This window comes from Plectrocnemia conspersa, unplaced genomic scaffold (genome assembly GCF_051122295.1).
Source record: "Plectrocnemia conspersa isolate PC_06_02 unplaced genomic scaffold, ASM5112229v1 ptg000010l, whole genome shotgun sequence".
NCBI lineage: Eukaryota > Metazoa > Arthropoda > Insecta > Trichoptera > Polycentropodidae > Plectrocnemia > Plectrocnemia conspersa.
The window spans coordinates 6017849-6032541 of NW_028277174.1; the positions used below are offsets into that span (position 1 = coordinate 6017849).

Sequence of the window (14693 nt, forward strand, 5' to 3'; positions counted from 1 at the left end):
ACTTATTTTAATAGTGAAAATTGTTATTTTTTTAATAATCATATCAATGAATATAAAATAATTGACTTCGCAATATGTATAAATTTATATGTAGTATATATTTTTTCACAATTTAGTTAAATCAATCATTTGTGTACGTACGATACGCTAAATGCACTTTTGAATATCAATTATTGTATAAATTACACAAAATGTATTATCATAAATGATAAAAATTTGTACTATAATATTTCATTTTGAGCTATATGATAATAGTTTATCAAATTTAAAATCGATATCAACGCGCGTACGAGAAACACGTAATTACTTTTGAAAAAAATATTATTTTACGTAAAAAACAGTCGTACAGCAGTGAACGGGTTAAAAATTATCATAGGTTATACGATATGTCAGTTCAACTTTGAATATGCGAGACAGAAATATACGAAGTGCATAGGTGGGAGCGAGACGCGCGACGAACCATAGATATCCATGCTTATTTCCGGGCGGGAATTTCAAACGCGCCCAAGGTCATAGACAAGCACGTAAGTGAGGTTATGTTTACAATTCGAACAAATATGTTAAAAACGATTCGCTTTAAAACTTTTAAGGACTATTTACGCTTTCGGAGACGTTTAAATATAACTTTAATTCATAACTCGTGCGATACGGTTATAGTCAGTGAGTTATTAAGACGCAAAGTACACATGTTAACATGCAATTACGTCATGAGTTTGACAGAACTTTCTGTCAAACTATTTTTAGACATTTCAAAATCTAATTAGTTTTTTTGATTTTGAAAACCTTCTAATCGCACGTAGGTTCGTATAATATGCTCGCGTGCCGAAATTTTGATAAATAAAATATTTTTATTATTAAATCATATTTGAAGATTTTGCTCATAAGAAAAAGACGGCTGTTTTTATAATATATTTTTATTGTAATATATTTACAATTAAGAATCACAATATAAAAAAGTTCAACAGGTAAAGTATAATAGCTTATTTAACATATTCAAATTATATGTTACATACGTGAGGAAACAAATATCCGAGTTATATCCTGTAAATAAATACTCCTTGCATATGTGGATATCGTTTATTATATTTGCTTGTTATATATTCTTAAAAAATATGAATACGTCAAATACGTCGGAAATTACTACTATTTACAGATAGGATAATATTTAAATATACACTTAGTGATGGTCTTTACACCGATTCATAAAATCGCATGCACTCAAACTCGTCGGATCATTTCTTTGCGCGTTTCTTATTCGATATTTCACCGCCGGAGCTGGACACCAAAGAACTGTCGCTCGATGATACGCTTGAATTTTCTATTTTTCTTTTGTTAATAGTTTTGTTTACAAAGTTTTCTGATATGTGCACTATTTTTTCGGTGTATTTAATCGGTATGTGTACGTTTTCCATTCGAGATGTCTTACGCGCGGAGGCACTGTCGTTATTATCACTAACGTTCAATTTGTTCACTATATTGTTTACTGTAACGATGCTGACGGTCCGACGGGGAGATTCCATCTCGGCTTCGTGCTCGAGGGTAGAATCGCCAGACTGAGTTTCGCCTTCGCCGTTCTCCATGTCGAGTAATTTACCTAGTGTGAGAAAAAACACGATCAAAACGCGCATAAATTAATAATCGACTATATAGAAATGCGCAAATACCGTTTAAAGTCGGAAACACAATATCTGGTAAAATATTTATATCATTATTCGAGTTGAGCATTAATTTTTTGAGTAAATTAGATATCTCTTCGCGTTTCCGCGTCACGACTATTTCTTCGAACCAATTCACCAACTGCTTGATGGGTAAGCGGTAATCGAGAACAGGATCCTGAAAAAATATACGACACGTAAGCTAGGCATTTTAACGATTCACTCGGACGAAATGGCAAAATAACATACTTTAAAAAAATGTTCGGCGAATTGCAGCAAATAAAGTCCACAATCTGTGTAATTACTTTGTTGGGGTATTTTAGGACATGCTCCTTTTATATTATCTCTCGTGAACATTCTTTCGACTTTCATCTAAAATAATATAAAATTAAAAATTAGTATAATAGCATATTAATTATTAGATAAATGTGAGAAAAAATATACTTTTGCCGCATATTCGTGCGTCAGATAGTCGCGTAACGTGGCAACGACGCGCGACCTGGAAGCGCCGGCCAGCGAGTCGAAAATTAATATACACGGTCTAGAAACGATATTGAAATTATATTAATATATTGAATTATGTACAAATTGATTTATAATAGAAAATATTACTGTTTGATGGGCTCTATCATTCCGATCGTATTGGTTTCTATGGTGTTTATCGGTTTAGCTTCTTCTTCGTCCGATTCGCTACCTAATAAATCCATGTCGCTTTCCTAAAACGTTCAAATTGACGTTAACATAATCGATTCTATGATTTTTCATAAGCTAATTAACATACCTCAGCTTCGGCTTCGTCTTTTTCACTCAAATTGTCGCTGTCGCAATTTAACGCCAGTTGCTGCTCTTGCTTTAACATGGAGCCTAAATTATTACTCAATTGTAGGATTCTCTTTTCTAAAATATAATTATTAACGAATGAAGTGTACAGTAACACGCGAGATATTGGCGAATCCGACGAGACCTACCGTGCGCCTTCTTTTTCATCTCTTGAGGAGACATCAATCTATCGTCTCGCATAGACCGACAACCTTCCAGACCCGGGAAACATATGATCGCGAGAAACCAATGGGAATTTTCGTTGATGGGTACGATGACAAAGTCTTTTTCGAAGATGTTGACGTTTTTCGTCCACGATTTGACGCGAAGGTGTCGCTTCTGAGCCGGCGTCAAAGACATGTCCCATTCGTGGCCGTCGGACCTGGAAGGTTAATAAATATGTCAGTAGCAGTAGCGAAAACGTAAGCTCGCTAGCGTCGGAGACTTACCTATTCGGTTTGTTGGGTTTCGTAGTCAATCTCTTGTAGAAGAAGGTGCTGAACACGTGCGTTTTATCGCGTTGCTGTTGCGAAATAGTCTCGTGACACAAATACTTGAGGTAGAAGTCGATTATCACGTCGTTGAGGAATTGGTCCTGCGCTAGGCACATGTAATCCTCCGTGTTGATCGAAATGCCTCCCTTGCCCGGCGGATATATCAATATCTTTCTAATAGTGTCGTTGTTCAGACAGCTCGTACTCTTGAGAGTGAGCGAAGTCAATTGGGTGCTGTTAGTTCGCGTTATCATCTTGGCCGACTGCTGCGCTTCCTTGGAACACGTCTTCAATAGAATATCGTTGCCTTCCTTGACCGTCAACTCTTCGAGGCGCGCGCTAAACAGCAATTTCATGTTGGTTCTGTTCTCCTCGGAGATGGAATACGGTAAGAGAGTGATCCTCTTATACAGTTCGTCGTAGGCGACGGGGTTGTAGTAGGATCCGTTGGTGTCGGTCATGCGCAGCTTTTGGCAAACGTACTTGGCCGCCAATTGATCGGTGTACATGAAGATGACGGGCACGCCTTTGCCGGGATGCATGAGAACTTTCACAATCTCTTGCGATTGCAACTGGAGGTCGGTCTCGATGCTGGGATCGTCGGCCATCGGCGCGACGATCCGCATGCCTTTCGAAGTAATCAGAACCTGTAATTAATTTGCGTTAGTTTCCTTAGAAATTACAAATTCCGCACCGTATATTCTTAAACTTACACTTTCTTTGGGAGCGAACTTGTGCGACCCGATCTTGATCGTGCGACAGGATATGACAGCCGCGACGCCCGCATTGGATAAGAGGATTTCTTCACGATTTATGTCTGAAAAGTATTAGTCAACTTTTAGGTTAGCATTTGTACTTGAAGTTTGCTACCCTGTGACCTAGACAAAGTATGCGAAACTTTTATAACGAGGTTATCACGAAACAAAATCGAGATTACGACATTATTTGCCGGTAAAAATTCCAGCGGGGCAAACTCGTGCGTTAAAGTGCGTTATAGGCGAAAAGGCGAAAAGCCGCCTAAAGTACGGGAAAAACGATTACGAGCGACAACAACGAAGGGCACCCCAAAAACGGAGGGCGGTAAAAATCCGTACCAGAAGCGAGCGGGGAAGCGTTTGAAGGTGAAGGATTACCCGATCGCAAATATCGGCGCGACATATTATCGGCAAGTGTCTAAAGACGAGTGTTGCCAGCGCGTCGCACACGAGCGAACAGCGGTACTGCCGCAGTTACTTGTCTGCCTCGAGCCAGCCGTATAATATTAATCATTTTTCAATTTATTACTCATTAGTGTCGTATTTATTAATGAGCTAATATAAAATTTGTAAATAAAAATTAATTAATCCTACTCAGAGAAATGACTTCATATGTAAAGATCACAGCAGAAAAAAAATAATACTAGTATGTATTAATAAATACTCCGAAGAAGAAATGCCTAATAATTTCAAGATTTCTACTGTTATAATTATACATAAAATGTTGATTGATTTATGGCCGAGGATATCAACAAAATCATTGGAGCACTTTTATTGAATTTCCAAAACACCTTTACAAAATAAATTATAGGTATAAGTGAAATACTTTTAAAATGGTTTGATAATTATTTAAAAAAGAGAAAGCAAAAAAGTTAAAATAAATTATGTTTATTCCAGGGAAAATATCTCACGGTGTACCGCAGGGGTCAAATTGGATGATACAATTCGACTTTCCTATGTTGGCAGCACTGTAAATCAGACAGCTGTCAATAATCACGCGTGTTCAAAGTGTCAAGTGTTGGTCTGCAACACATTTACGAAATGGATCGCTTAATCACCGCAATGGTCGTTTTTGTCGCCCTACTGAGCGAGCAATTCGCAACGTAGTGAAAGAAATTAAAGAGACTGGAAGCGATGGAGATAGGGTAAGGCCTGTGCACCATCGTGGCGTCCGTTCGGCCGAAAATATTGCTGCTGTGAGTGAAAATGTGGCTGAAGAACCGGAATCCGTCGATGTTCGCAGCTTTTGGAATTTTATTATGGCTACGAAAGAATCATCGAAACTGAAGTTGGATCATCTTTTATATTATATTAAAATATAAAATACATCTGTTTGCAGAGGACACTTAAAGAAGTTGTAGATAACTTAAGCAAAGAATTAAGTATAATAGAAAGATAAAACTAAATGTATGATTATTAATTATAAAAATACGTTAGATAATAATATAAAACTAGTTAAAGATAACTCTATTATAAAAATAGTTAATAATATAAAATATTCAGGAATAATTGTAAATAAAAAATTAAATTTTAAGGAACATTCTAATTACACAATCAAAAAAAATACTAGAAAAATAGGTATATTATCTAGGATGGGAAATATGTTAAGTATAAATACAAAAAAATAATCTACAATAGTATTATATTGCCCCATTTCAATTATTGTGCAATAATATTACATAAATAAATATTATTGCACAATAATTATTATTTAATTTTGGGACACCTTTATATGCTTAATAAATTAGATAATACAATGTTGCGAAAATTACAAAATAGAGCAAAGAGAGTAGTTTTAAATAAAAATAGATTCACTAGTTGTGGAAAATGATTGGATATTTAAGAAATATTGAAGATGAAAAGAAGCTCGATGACTTGAAATATTTTACAAAATAATTCAAACATTTCACAAAAACCTCGAATAAGCACTGCTGATTGCATGAGAAAATATCTGATAGATTTATGTGTGTGAAAAGGTATACTAGTAATAACCGTTTGCACAAGTCTCTACAAATAGTGTTACTTACTGTTACTATTTCACAAAGTATTCTCGTTGGAATTTGACACATTGTGCGCTTTGTGAAAACTTAGATTCAGCAAGGGTGCCAAAAATCGAAAACATTCGGAAGCCACTGGGCGAAGCTAAACGGCGAAGATGTTTTCGTTCTAATAACATCGAACAACGCGCCTTTTAACTTTAAAGGATTGCACATTTCGGTAAAACTTGCCTATTTGAAATCACCTAATTTTCGCATGGTCAATATGTGGAAACAACAAAACAAAAAATTCAAAACGGTACCTTCGTTCGAGTTGAGCAAGCTAGGCGCCACCTCCAATTCTTTACTTAAAGGTTCCTTCAAAAATGCTGATTGTATCACTGTGTCTATGACATTGTTCAATCTTGCATCACCGGATCCCTTATGAAAAAATCATTTATTCACCATAAAATATACTCGCGCAGATACATTACAATCGAAAATACCATACCTGAGTATTTTGAGATGAGCTATTCGAATCTTCGTCGTCAGAGCTTAGCGTTAAAATAACGGGTTCGGGATCCAGATGCTTCGCCCTGGGTCTGCGATTCTTTTTATTCTTAGCGTCCTAATTGAATAAAACGCACGCATTTATTAAAAATGTTACGGCTTATTATCAAATTTTACAATCTTATACTGACGTGAATGATTTTTCCTTTGACGGGCTTCAATAGATTCAATTTCATGGTTTCTAAGCCGATTCTGTAAGTAAATTTACATTAAAGCGCAAGCTTCTTAAAATAATAAATATCAGTCGATAAATATTTACCCCGATGAGGTCTCTTTGACTTCGGTCTTTTCCGGCTTTTTAGTAGTGCAGATCGGAACGGCTTTGGGCTCTTCTGGGAACTTTCGACTGCATCTGTAATAATGGTTTGAATCGGATTGTTATTTCGATTGACGTTAAAACATCTCTATTATATGTAAAACTAACCTTTGACACTTGTTAAAATTTAATCCAGTAAAACCGCAATATTTACATACGGCTAGCATTCCTTCTACGTATCGAGGAGGCGGAGAAGCGGGTGGTTGCGGGGGCGCTTGAGGCGCAGGTAATGCAGGCGTAGAATTGTTTTTCTCCGGTGAAATTTCAGTCGAGCTTATAGCGCCGGAGCCCGGAGATCCTGTCTCGGTGGCGGCGTTGCTCAAATCATTAGCTAAGAACTAAAACACCAATTCCGATGAGCATTATTCGTATAATATTAAAATTCTGGTGATTCGTCGTTCATACCGGACTATTTTCTAGTATTTCGTCTAGCTTTGCCGGAGATCCGATAAACACGAAATAGTCCAATTCGGGTGCTGTATTCGGAATACATTGTATTTCTGAATCAGCCGAAACTGGAACGTTTATCTGAATATTGAAAAAAATAGATGAGTAAAATACGAATAGTAAAATTATTAGCACGTCGACGGAAAAACTGTTGTACACTTAATACTGTTTATAAATAGCGTTATATGAATTATAAAAATATATATTACTTGTTCTAAAAGCTCTTGGACGGTGCAACTTTCTTTGGGCAATATGAAGGTGATGAGTCGCTGTTCGCCGTTCGGCAGCATGATCAACATTTTAGCACTCTGAGGTTCCGCGTTATCGCTCGACTTCAAAATCACTTGGTTATCTGATTAAAATTTGTATACATTAGTGCTATACTTCTCTTCGATGAAACATTAATACGATCGACAATTTACTCACTCGACTTTACCGGCGACACGACTTGCACCGTTCCTTGAGAAGTCTGAATTTCTGGTTTATCGCCGCTTTGCCCGTTGCACGTCGACGGCGTCAAGACGAAACTTTTAAGAATTCTAAAGGTATTAAAAAACGAATCACAAAACACACAATATTACATAGTGGCTAGATATCCGCTCGACTTACCGGGTCGGAGACGATTGTCTGGGGCTCCTGTTTTGCTGCATCTTTTTGAATTCCGTCAGAGAGATTTTCTGGCCGTTGCTCAATGTGACCATTTCGTCCGACTCTTGACTCGCGCCTTCGAAAACTTGCTGCTTCTGTTCGTAGACGACCTGCTGGTGTCCTTGCTGATCCACGAAAATATCACCGCTGAATACGTTCTGATGTTGATTCACTTGCGGCAGCGCTATCTGCTGCTGTCTGTATATTTGGTTTTGACTGTTGAACTGCTGCTGCGCCGGCTGCGCTTGCTGTTGATGATTGAAGTTTTGCGGCTGCACTTGAATTATATGCTGCGGTTGATTGTTTAATTGAATCTGAGCGTTTATGTGAATCAAGTGATTTTGCGTCTGAGGCTGTTGTACATTCTGTCTGACGACTTGCTGTTGCTGCTGTCCTCCGATGTTCGTCGTAATTGTGAACTGTTCTTGCTTAACATTTTCGTGATGCTGGTTTGAATTGGGGTTTTTGGATAGAACGGCCGCAGTTATGCTCTCTTCTAAATCGTCGAGATCGCTAGGTGCGCCCGCTGCTGACGAATTCAATATGAATCTTTTAGTAACTGCGGTGCTTTGCTGGATATTAAATCTATTTTGTTGATTAATTCTATTCGGTGTTTGGATTTGAACGGAACCCGGCGTTCGATTGCGAATCGGAGAAGTCTCGTTCGGCGCAGTAGCGTTGACCAATTGAGGTCTGACGAGCCGCGCGGGAGTTCTCCCCGGAGTCGGATTTCTCATAGTCGCGTTCGGCGTTCTGTTCTGCGGACGCGGCGGTCGCACTACTCCGCGAGGCCCGGCCGGACGGGGAGGCCTAGGACTGTTGGCCGGATGGTGATTGAGCACCCGAGGCGGTGGATGTTGAATTTGTTGTTGCACAGCAGTTTGCTGCTGAAAAGGCGGTCTAGGAAAATGTTGCTGAATTTGCTGTTGCTGTTGTTGCTGCATGAGCTGCAACTGTTGTTGTTGAAGCTGTTGGAGCTGCTGTTGCTGTTGCTGATGTTGTTGAAGTTGTTGCTGTTGGTGCTGCTGGAGCTGTTGCTGTTGAATCTGATGCTGTTGAATCTGCTGACCTTGATGCCGGTGATCGACATAATGGAGCGTCTGCTGTTGTTGCATGATTCCCGGAGTATGAAGTTGAAGAAGCGAGTGAGGAGGATGTGCGATAGTCTGTTGAGACGGTACTAACTGTTGATGCTGCAAACGAAACGTAAAAATAATTACATTTCATTAACTACACAAGTATTTAGTGATGAATTAAATAAATAAATAAAGAAAACGTGGCAGAAAAACAGGAACAGGAACGAAAGACACCATAAGTTTTTCTTAATAAAAGACGGAAAAAAATTCAGACAGTCTTAGTTACGAGCTACGAACTTACATGTTGTTGAATTTGATGGGTTTGATGGGTAACGAGGGAGGGATCGATTATTTGCTGCCCCTGTTGTAGAACCACTTGCTCCCCAGTAAAATATACCTTAACGTCAAATACAATATTAGAAAATATATACGCCCGAACGCATCTACTATTGTCGCGCTAGTGTCTCACCTGTTGATGAGTCGCGGGAGCAGCGGCGGCAGCGGGAGCCGCCGGTTGAGCCGAAATGTTGGATGCGTCATGCATTATGTACTGCGTCGGACCGACGGCGTAAGTTCCAGACTCAGTGTCTGGCGCACTTCCGACGATAATGCCGTGCGTCTGATCTCCGGACGATAGAATCACCTGTTATTTAACAATTGATTAATTTTGCGTTACTCAAATACACGCAATAATTATTCACTGATCTGTATACATATTCTATTTTGAAACATCTATTCATTATCATAGATTCATTAATTATAATTACAAAATATTTATTTTATGATGGTTTTAATTACCTGGTGTTCCAATAAATCATAAAAAATATTTCATAAGCTTTCGTTTGAAATCAGGTCATAATAGACTAAACGAAATTTATTGTTATTTTCGTCAAATTAAACTATATAATCCCGTAAAATTAATTATACATGAGATTATATAATCGATTAACAGGCAAAAAATTAAAAATATCAGTATTTGTAAGAACAATATTGTGTTGAAGATTTTTAATATATAAAATATTATTACTATACACTAAAATGTAATAAAAAAGTATTAGACGATATAAAATACGATATTATTATAATAGAAAACAAATCAGATACACTGAGAGCGGCTGTTCAATACCTGTTGCAATATTTCAGAATATTGCAGGATACATCATAAGAAAACCGTATGAAGAGTAGTCAGTATTACAGCATCATATATTTCATTCAACAATGTCGTATCTAACGTATAACTCAGTTTTTGGAAAAGTGATTATATCATTTGTTTAAAATTTTGTTTTTTTAATAAACTTTTTTAAATATCTTTTACACGAGAATCATATTAGATTTTGTATATAACATCTCGCAACTCACAAAATACATTACCTGCTGACTTTAAATTTTAAGTTTAAATAAATATGTCACTTGCTACCGTTAAAACGATATTACTGAAAATGTAAGAATATATTTTGTAATCATGATAATTAGTGTTGTTTATTCGAATAAGATGAGTATTTTTTAAAGAGAAATAATGAATTTTTAGACATTGACAAATATTTAAGTAATATTGATAAGTTTGATTTTTAAGTTCTTGTAAAACTTTACACTAGATTATTTTTAATTAATGCAGTTATATGCTACAAAAAGCTGGGCAAACAACAAACTTAGGTCCTTCCAGCGGATGATGCTAAAGATAGCATGTGATTTTTGTTATTTTAAACATTTTTTTTTAATAATAATATGTAATGCTAAATTTAATTGTATACATTTTAAACTTTTCTGAAAATATCAGCTGCACCTTAACTCGATTCTATTTTTAGAATAAAACTTTGATTTGGACATTCAGTAGAAAATGGTTAATTTCATGTTCCTCACAAAAATAATGCAGTCATATTTTTAGTTAAAATGTATTAATCTTACAATCAATAAATCACAAATAATAATGTACTATATGCTACACCTAATTATTTTTTCGAATAATTAAAATACGGCCCTACAAACTTTTATTATCCATATGTACATTGTTGAAATATATGCTCAGGTATTATTATATTAAGGCAACAAATTAAATGGTAAGAATAAAAAGCAAATCTCGGTCATTATATTATTTAGGGTCATAATCTAAACACCAAATAGTCAGAAAAAAATATAGGGCGATCAGAATTAAAATATAAGTAATTAAAAACAATAGTATAACATTTATAAATAGACATGGGCAATAATGATTTATTTTAGAAATATCTTATAAAATATGTCGCTCGCACGTAAACTGTTGGAAAAGTTATGTACGAGTGTGTTGGTCTGAATGTGAATACCCCATGAATTCATTGAATCTATTTGATTATATGTAGGATGCAAAAGTATTCAGAGCGACGAAAGAAGCGGGAATAACAACAGAGCGGCGGTGGAGAGCACTCTTGGCTTGTTGTGTTGACATTTTACAATATTATGAACCCAGTCAAACAAGTTGGCCCTAAAACACATTGATAATGAGTATTATTATTCTGACTGTCTGTCAACATAAAACTGACTGAGGTTAAAATACAGACTATATAATATAAATACTGGCTATTCTTTATGAATACTGACCAATGAACTGTAATAAACACTGACTGAAAAAAATATTCTAACCACCTGACAAAATAATTCTTACCATTTAATATAAATTCTGATCAAAATCATATTTAAAATCTGACCCGAAAACTAAGAGTTTTATATTAATCTGTCTAACCTTTAAATAGTCCAAAATATCTTAGTATCTTTCTTAAGAATTTATCCATTACTGATCATACCATGATATTTGGACGAGACACATTAAAACATAATTATCACGCAAAAACAATTATCACTTCATAAATCCTTGTAATAAAACTGCATCATCGCCATTATATTGAGTATGCTTGGTGACTAATTTAAATATGGATTTTTTACTTCTGAGAAATGATATGTTATATCAATTAGATTCATGTTACCAGTTCATTTAGTCACTCGTGAGAATTTTTACGATTTTTCTCAAAAGCTGATAACATGATTGGAATCGTGAATAAAATCAAAATTTAACTAATAATAAGTGCAGTATTTGCTGGACAGATTGTTAAAAACGTATAAAAATCAGTATAAAAAATTCGACTTTGCATCCTCACACTCCTGCGGTTATAAAATACTATGGAAGTTGTACGTATTGTACCATTTTAGGTAATATGTACTGAGAAGGTAAGATCATTTAATATATTTTTTAATGCAACATACAAAATTGTAGAAAGCGTCTTCAATGGTTATTACCCAACCTTGCTACTCAGTGCACCTCTATCCTTAGTGCCAGGGACGTCAATTTGGAGGAGCAGGTGGGGGCATTTACCCCCCTTGAATTTCGCCAGAAACATACATGTCATCAAATGAAATACTATAAATCTTAATGAAATCAAAATATTAAAAAACGACCAAGACTGTTCACCTCTGGAAAAAGCTAAAATGATTCTAAAATGATTCTCCCTGATTCTAAACCAGAAATTCACGGGTTGTCCCTCTAAGAAAATCTAACGAAAACAGTATCGAGTCTATCCGGAAAATATTTTTTAAAATATGTATTTTCAGTGAAATCATATCAGAATACATTTTCACAGGTAGATATATATTTTTACCAGTTAAAATATAATTTATCTGGCAGGTGCTAGTAAAATTATATGATTTAAATTTTTCCAAATGGAGTAATAAATAAATTTATTTACATGCCATATATAAATTTTACAGTTAATATGTCTTTTTCGTTGAAGTTATATTGTTATACTAGTGAAGTCCAAATACATTTTCACGAGTAGATGTGTATTTCTACCAACGAAAATATAATTTAACTGCTCTAAAATGTCTATGAAACGCAATTTGACAGTTGCGAAATGTCTATTTGCTGTTCTAATTCAAATCTAACATAATGAAAGTTCTAAAACTAATTATAGTTTTAGAACTTTTATTAGGTCACGTGATAAATACAAACTAAGTCATCTCTCAAAGGAAAATAAGCAGAACAAAAAGTATAGACAGATGTTGCATATTGGTCCATAGTTTGTCTGCACTTGGATATTACACTATGTTTTAAAAATATGATAGCTATCTTTACCGATATTACTACTGATATGAGTGTTGGTCAAAATATATTCAAACCGAATTTTGATAAATTGGAGGGCGCAAAAACAATTATGACTACTGAGAAGGGATAATTGTTTTTGCCCCCTACTATAGCGCAAAATTCGGTTTCATTGTAAGTCGTAATATTGTTATAAAAAGTTTTAATATGAATGCTAGATAACCGAGTGTTTCAACTGCGACAGTACGATTTTATTGTTTTTTTTTAATTTATCCCCCCCCCCTAAATTTGCTCAGAAAAATGCATGTCATTTAATGAAATATTATAAAGCTTAATGAAATCGAAATATTAAAAAACTATCAACTTTTGTTCCTTGCTGGAAAAAGCTGAAACGACCTCCCTGCTTAGGGCAAAAATTATCTTTATATAGAGGACACTGTGCTAAAAAGGATTTAGCTGTAATAAAAATATTTTTAGCAGCTTTTCTTTTCCCAACCAAAAGCCAAACAGTAAGTTCTTGACTTACACGGTTATTTAGTTTTGAAGTCGATAGATATTTTATAATGAATCAGTTTATGGCAGTCAATAAAGTCCTGCACTGCTTGTAAACACTAGTAAATTAGTTAGTATGTGAATATTAAGTTTCTTTCGTTTGTTTAGTTACAAGTTCAACTTCTATCTATGAAACATCATCTCGTTAAAGTTTCGTTGCTCATTTCCACTTTAAGATCTTTCAATGATTCTATTTTTCTATCTAAATATAATCGCTTGGCTATTTAAACGCGGTTTTTTAAAAAAACTGTCGTTAAGCACACATATGGTATAGCGATGAAGTTAAATAATTTTTTATTATCAATAATGCATTTCGATCGATTTCCACAGATAACGTATTGATGATTTTAGTTTGCAGAATTAGCCCGTCGTGGTAGATTTTTTTTAACCTTTTGGAGTAGTGAGTTAATTTATACACATTTGTTAACTTGTTAGTATACACCTATATGTATTTTTCCATAATTATTTCTGTTACTATTTATTTATCATTATTTTATATTGCATTTATAGGAAATTTAAATTTTTTAGTTTTATTGTTTTGATTTATTTTACTACTTTTTTGTATTACTATGTTTTTTTTACATATTATTCGGCTTTTAATATTTTTTATTAAATTAATATAAACTATTTTTTGTTGTGTTAATATATTTCGTACTATTTAAATCATTTACATTTAATCAAATTAGAAAATATATTATATAAACATATTATTTCTTATTTCTCCAATTATATATGTAAATTTATAAGTATATGGGGTACCTGAAAACAGTGAAAGATCGACCACCGTAAATGTATGGCGATACTCCTCAAAGGGTTAATAATCCCTATCCCTATTAAAAGTATAAGTAGCATAAATCGAAAACGGACGTAAAATACGGCCTCACCTGTTGAGGCCCATAAGCCGTCTCGTCCGAGTTGATGATGAAAGCGTTAGAGCCGTCGACGCAGATGTTGATCCTTTGGAGATCTTCGATCGTCATGGGCTGAGGCTGGCCTAGGATGTGGTAGTACTGAGCCATGGCAGCTAGGCGAGTGGAGGCTGAGGACGAGAAGGAAACGATGAGCGACGAGTTCGAGGATCGACGGTTACGGTTCGATCCGTCACTCGTGTCGGGGCATTGTCCGACGAGACGCTAGCGACGCGGCCGTCGAAAGGGAGCCCCCGGGGGTCGACGGGCGACGAAACGACATCGGCTGCGCCGACGTACCTGCTGGGCTCGTTCTCGGGGGCGCATCCCCGCCTGCGAGGGGCGAGGGGCGCGGGCGGGTGCGGCGCCTGGCGCAGCGAGTGTGGCGAACGACACTAGCGCCACCGGTGG

The 14693-nt window shown here is 35.7% G+C and overlaps 1 protein-coding gene across 4 annotated transcripts; it reads right to left on the reverse strand.

Annotated features, from left to right (window-relative positions):
* Positions 1-898: 898 nt before the first annotated feature.
* LOC148230475 (uncharacterized) lies at positions 899-14679 on the reverse strand. Of its 4 annotated transcripts, none has more exons than XM_088195686.1 (22): positions 14583-14679; positions 14259-14413; positions 9226-9399; positions 9058-9153; positions 7642-8873; positions 7459-7559; positions 7242-7384; positions 6991-7113; positions 6694-6923; positions 6529-6621; positions 6401-6461; positions 6211-6327; positions 6023-6140; positions 3682-3785; positions 2924-3615; positions 2624-2856; positions 2437-2552; positions 2268-2371; positions 2100-2196; positions 1905-2027; positions 1665-1833; positions 899-1594 (listed from the first exon to the last, which is right to left on the reverse strand). In XM_088195686.1, exons 2-22 carry the CDS (start codon positions 14391-14393, stop codon positions 1233-1235), a joined length of 4623 nt encoding a protein of 1540 aa, XP_088051812.1. In that variant the 5' UTR covers positions 14394-14413; positions 14583-14679; the 3' UTR covers positions 899-1232. The 4 variants fall into 4 exon arrangements, with proteins under 4 accessions (XP_088051812.1, XP_088051811.1, XP_088051814.1 ...); XM_088195685.1 differs by having other exon boundaries at positions 7459-7571; XM_088195688.1 differs by lacking the exon at positions 9058-9153.
* Positions 14680-14693: the final 14 nt, after the last annotated feature.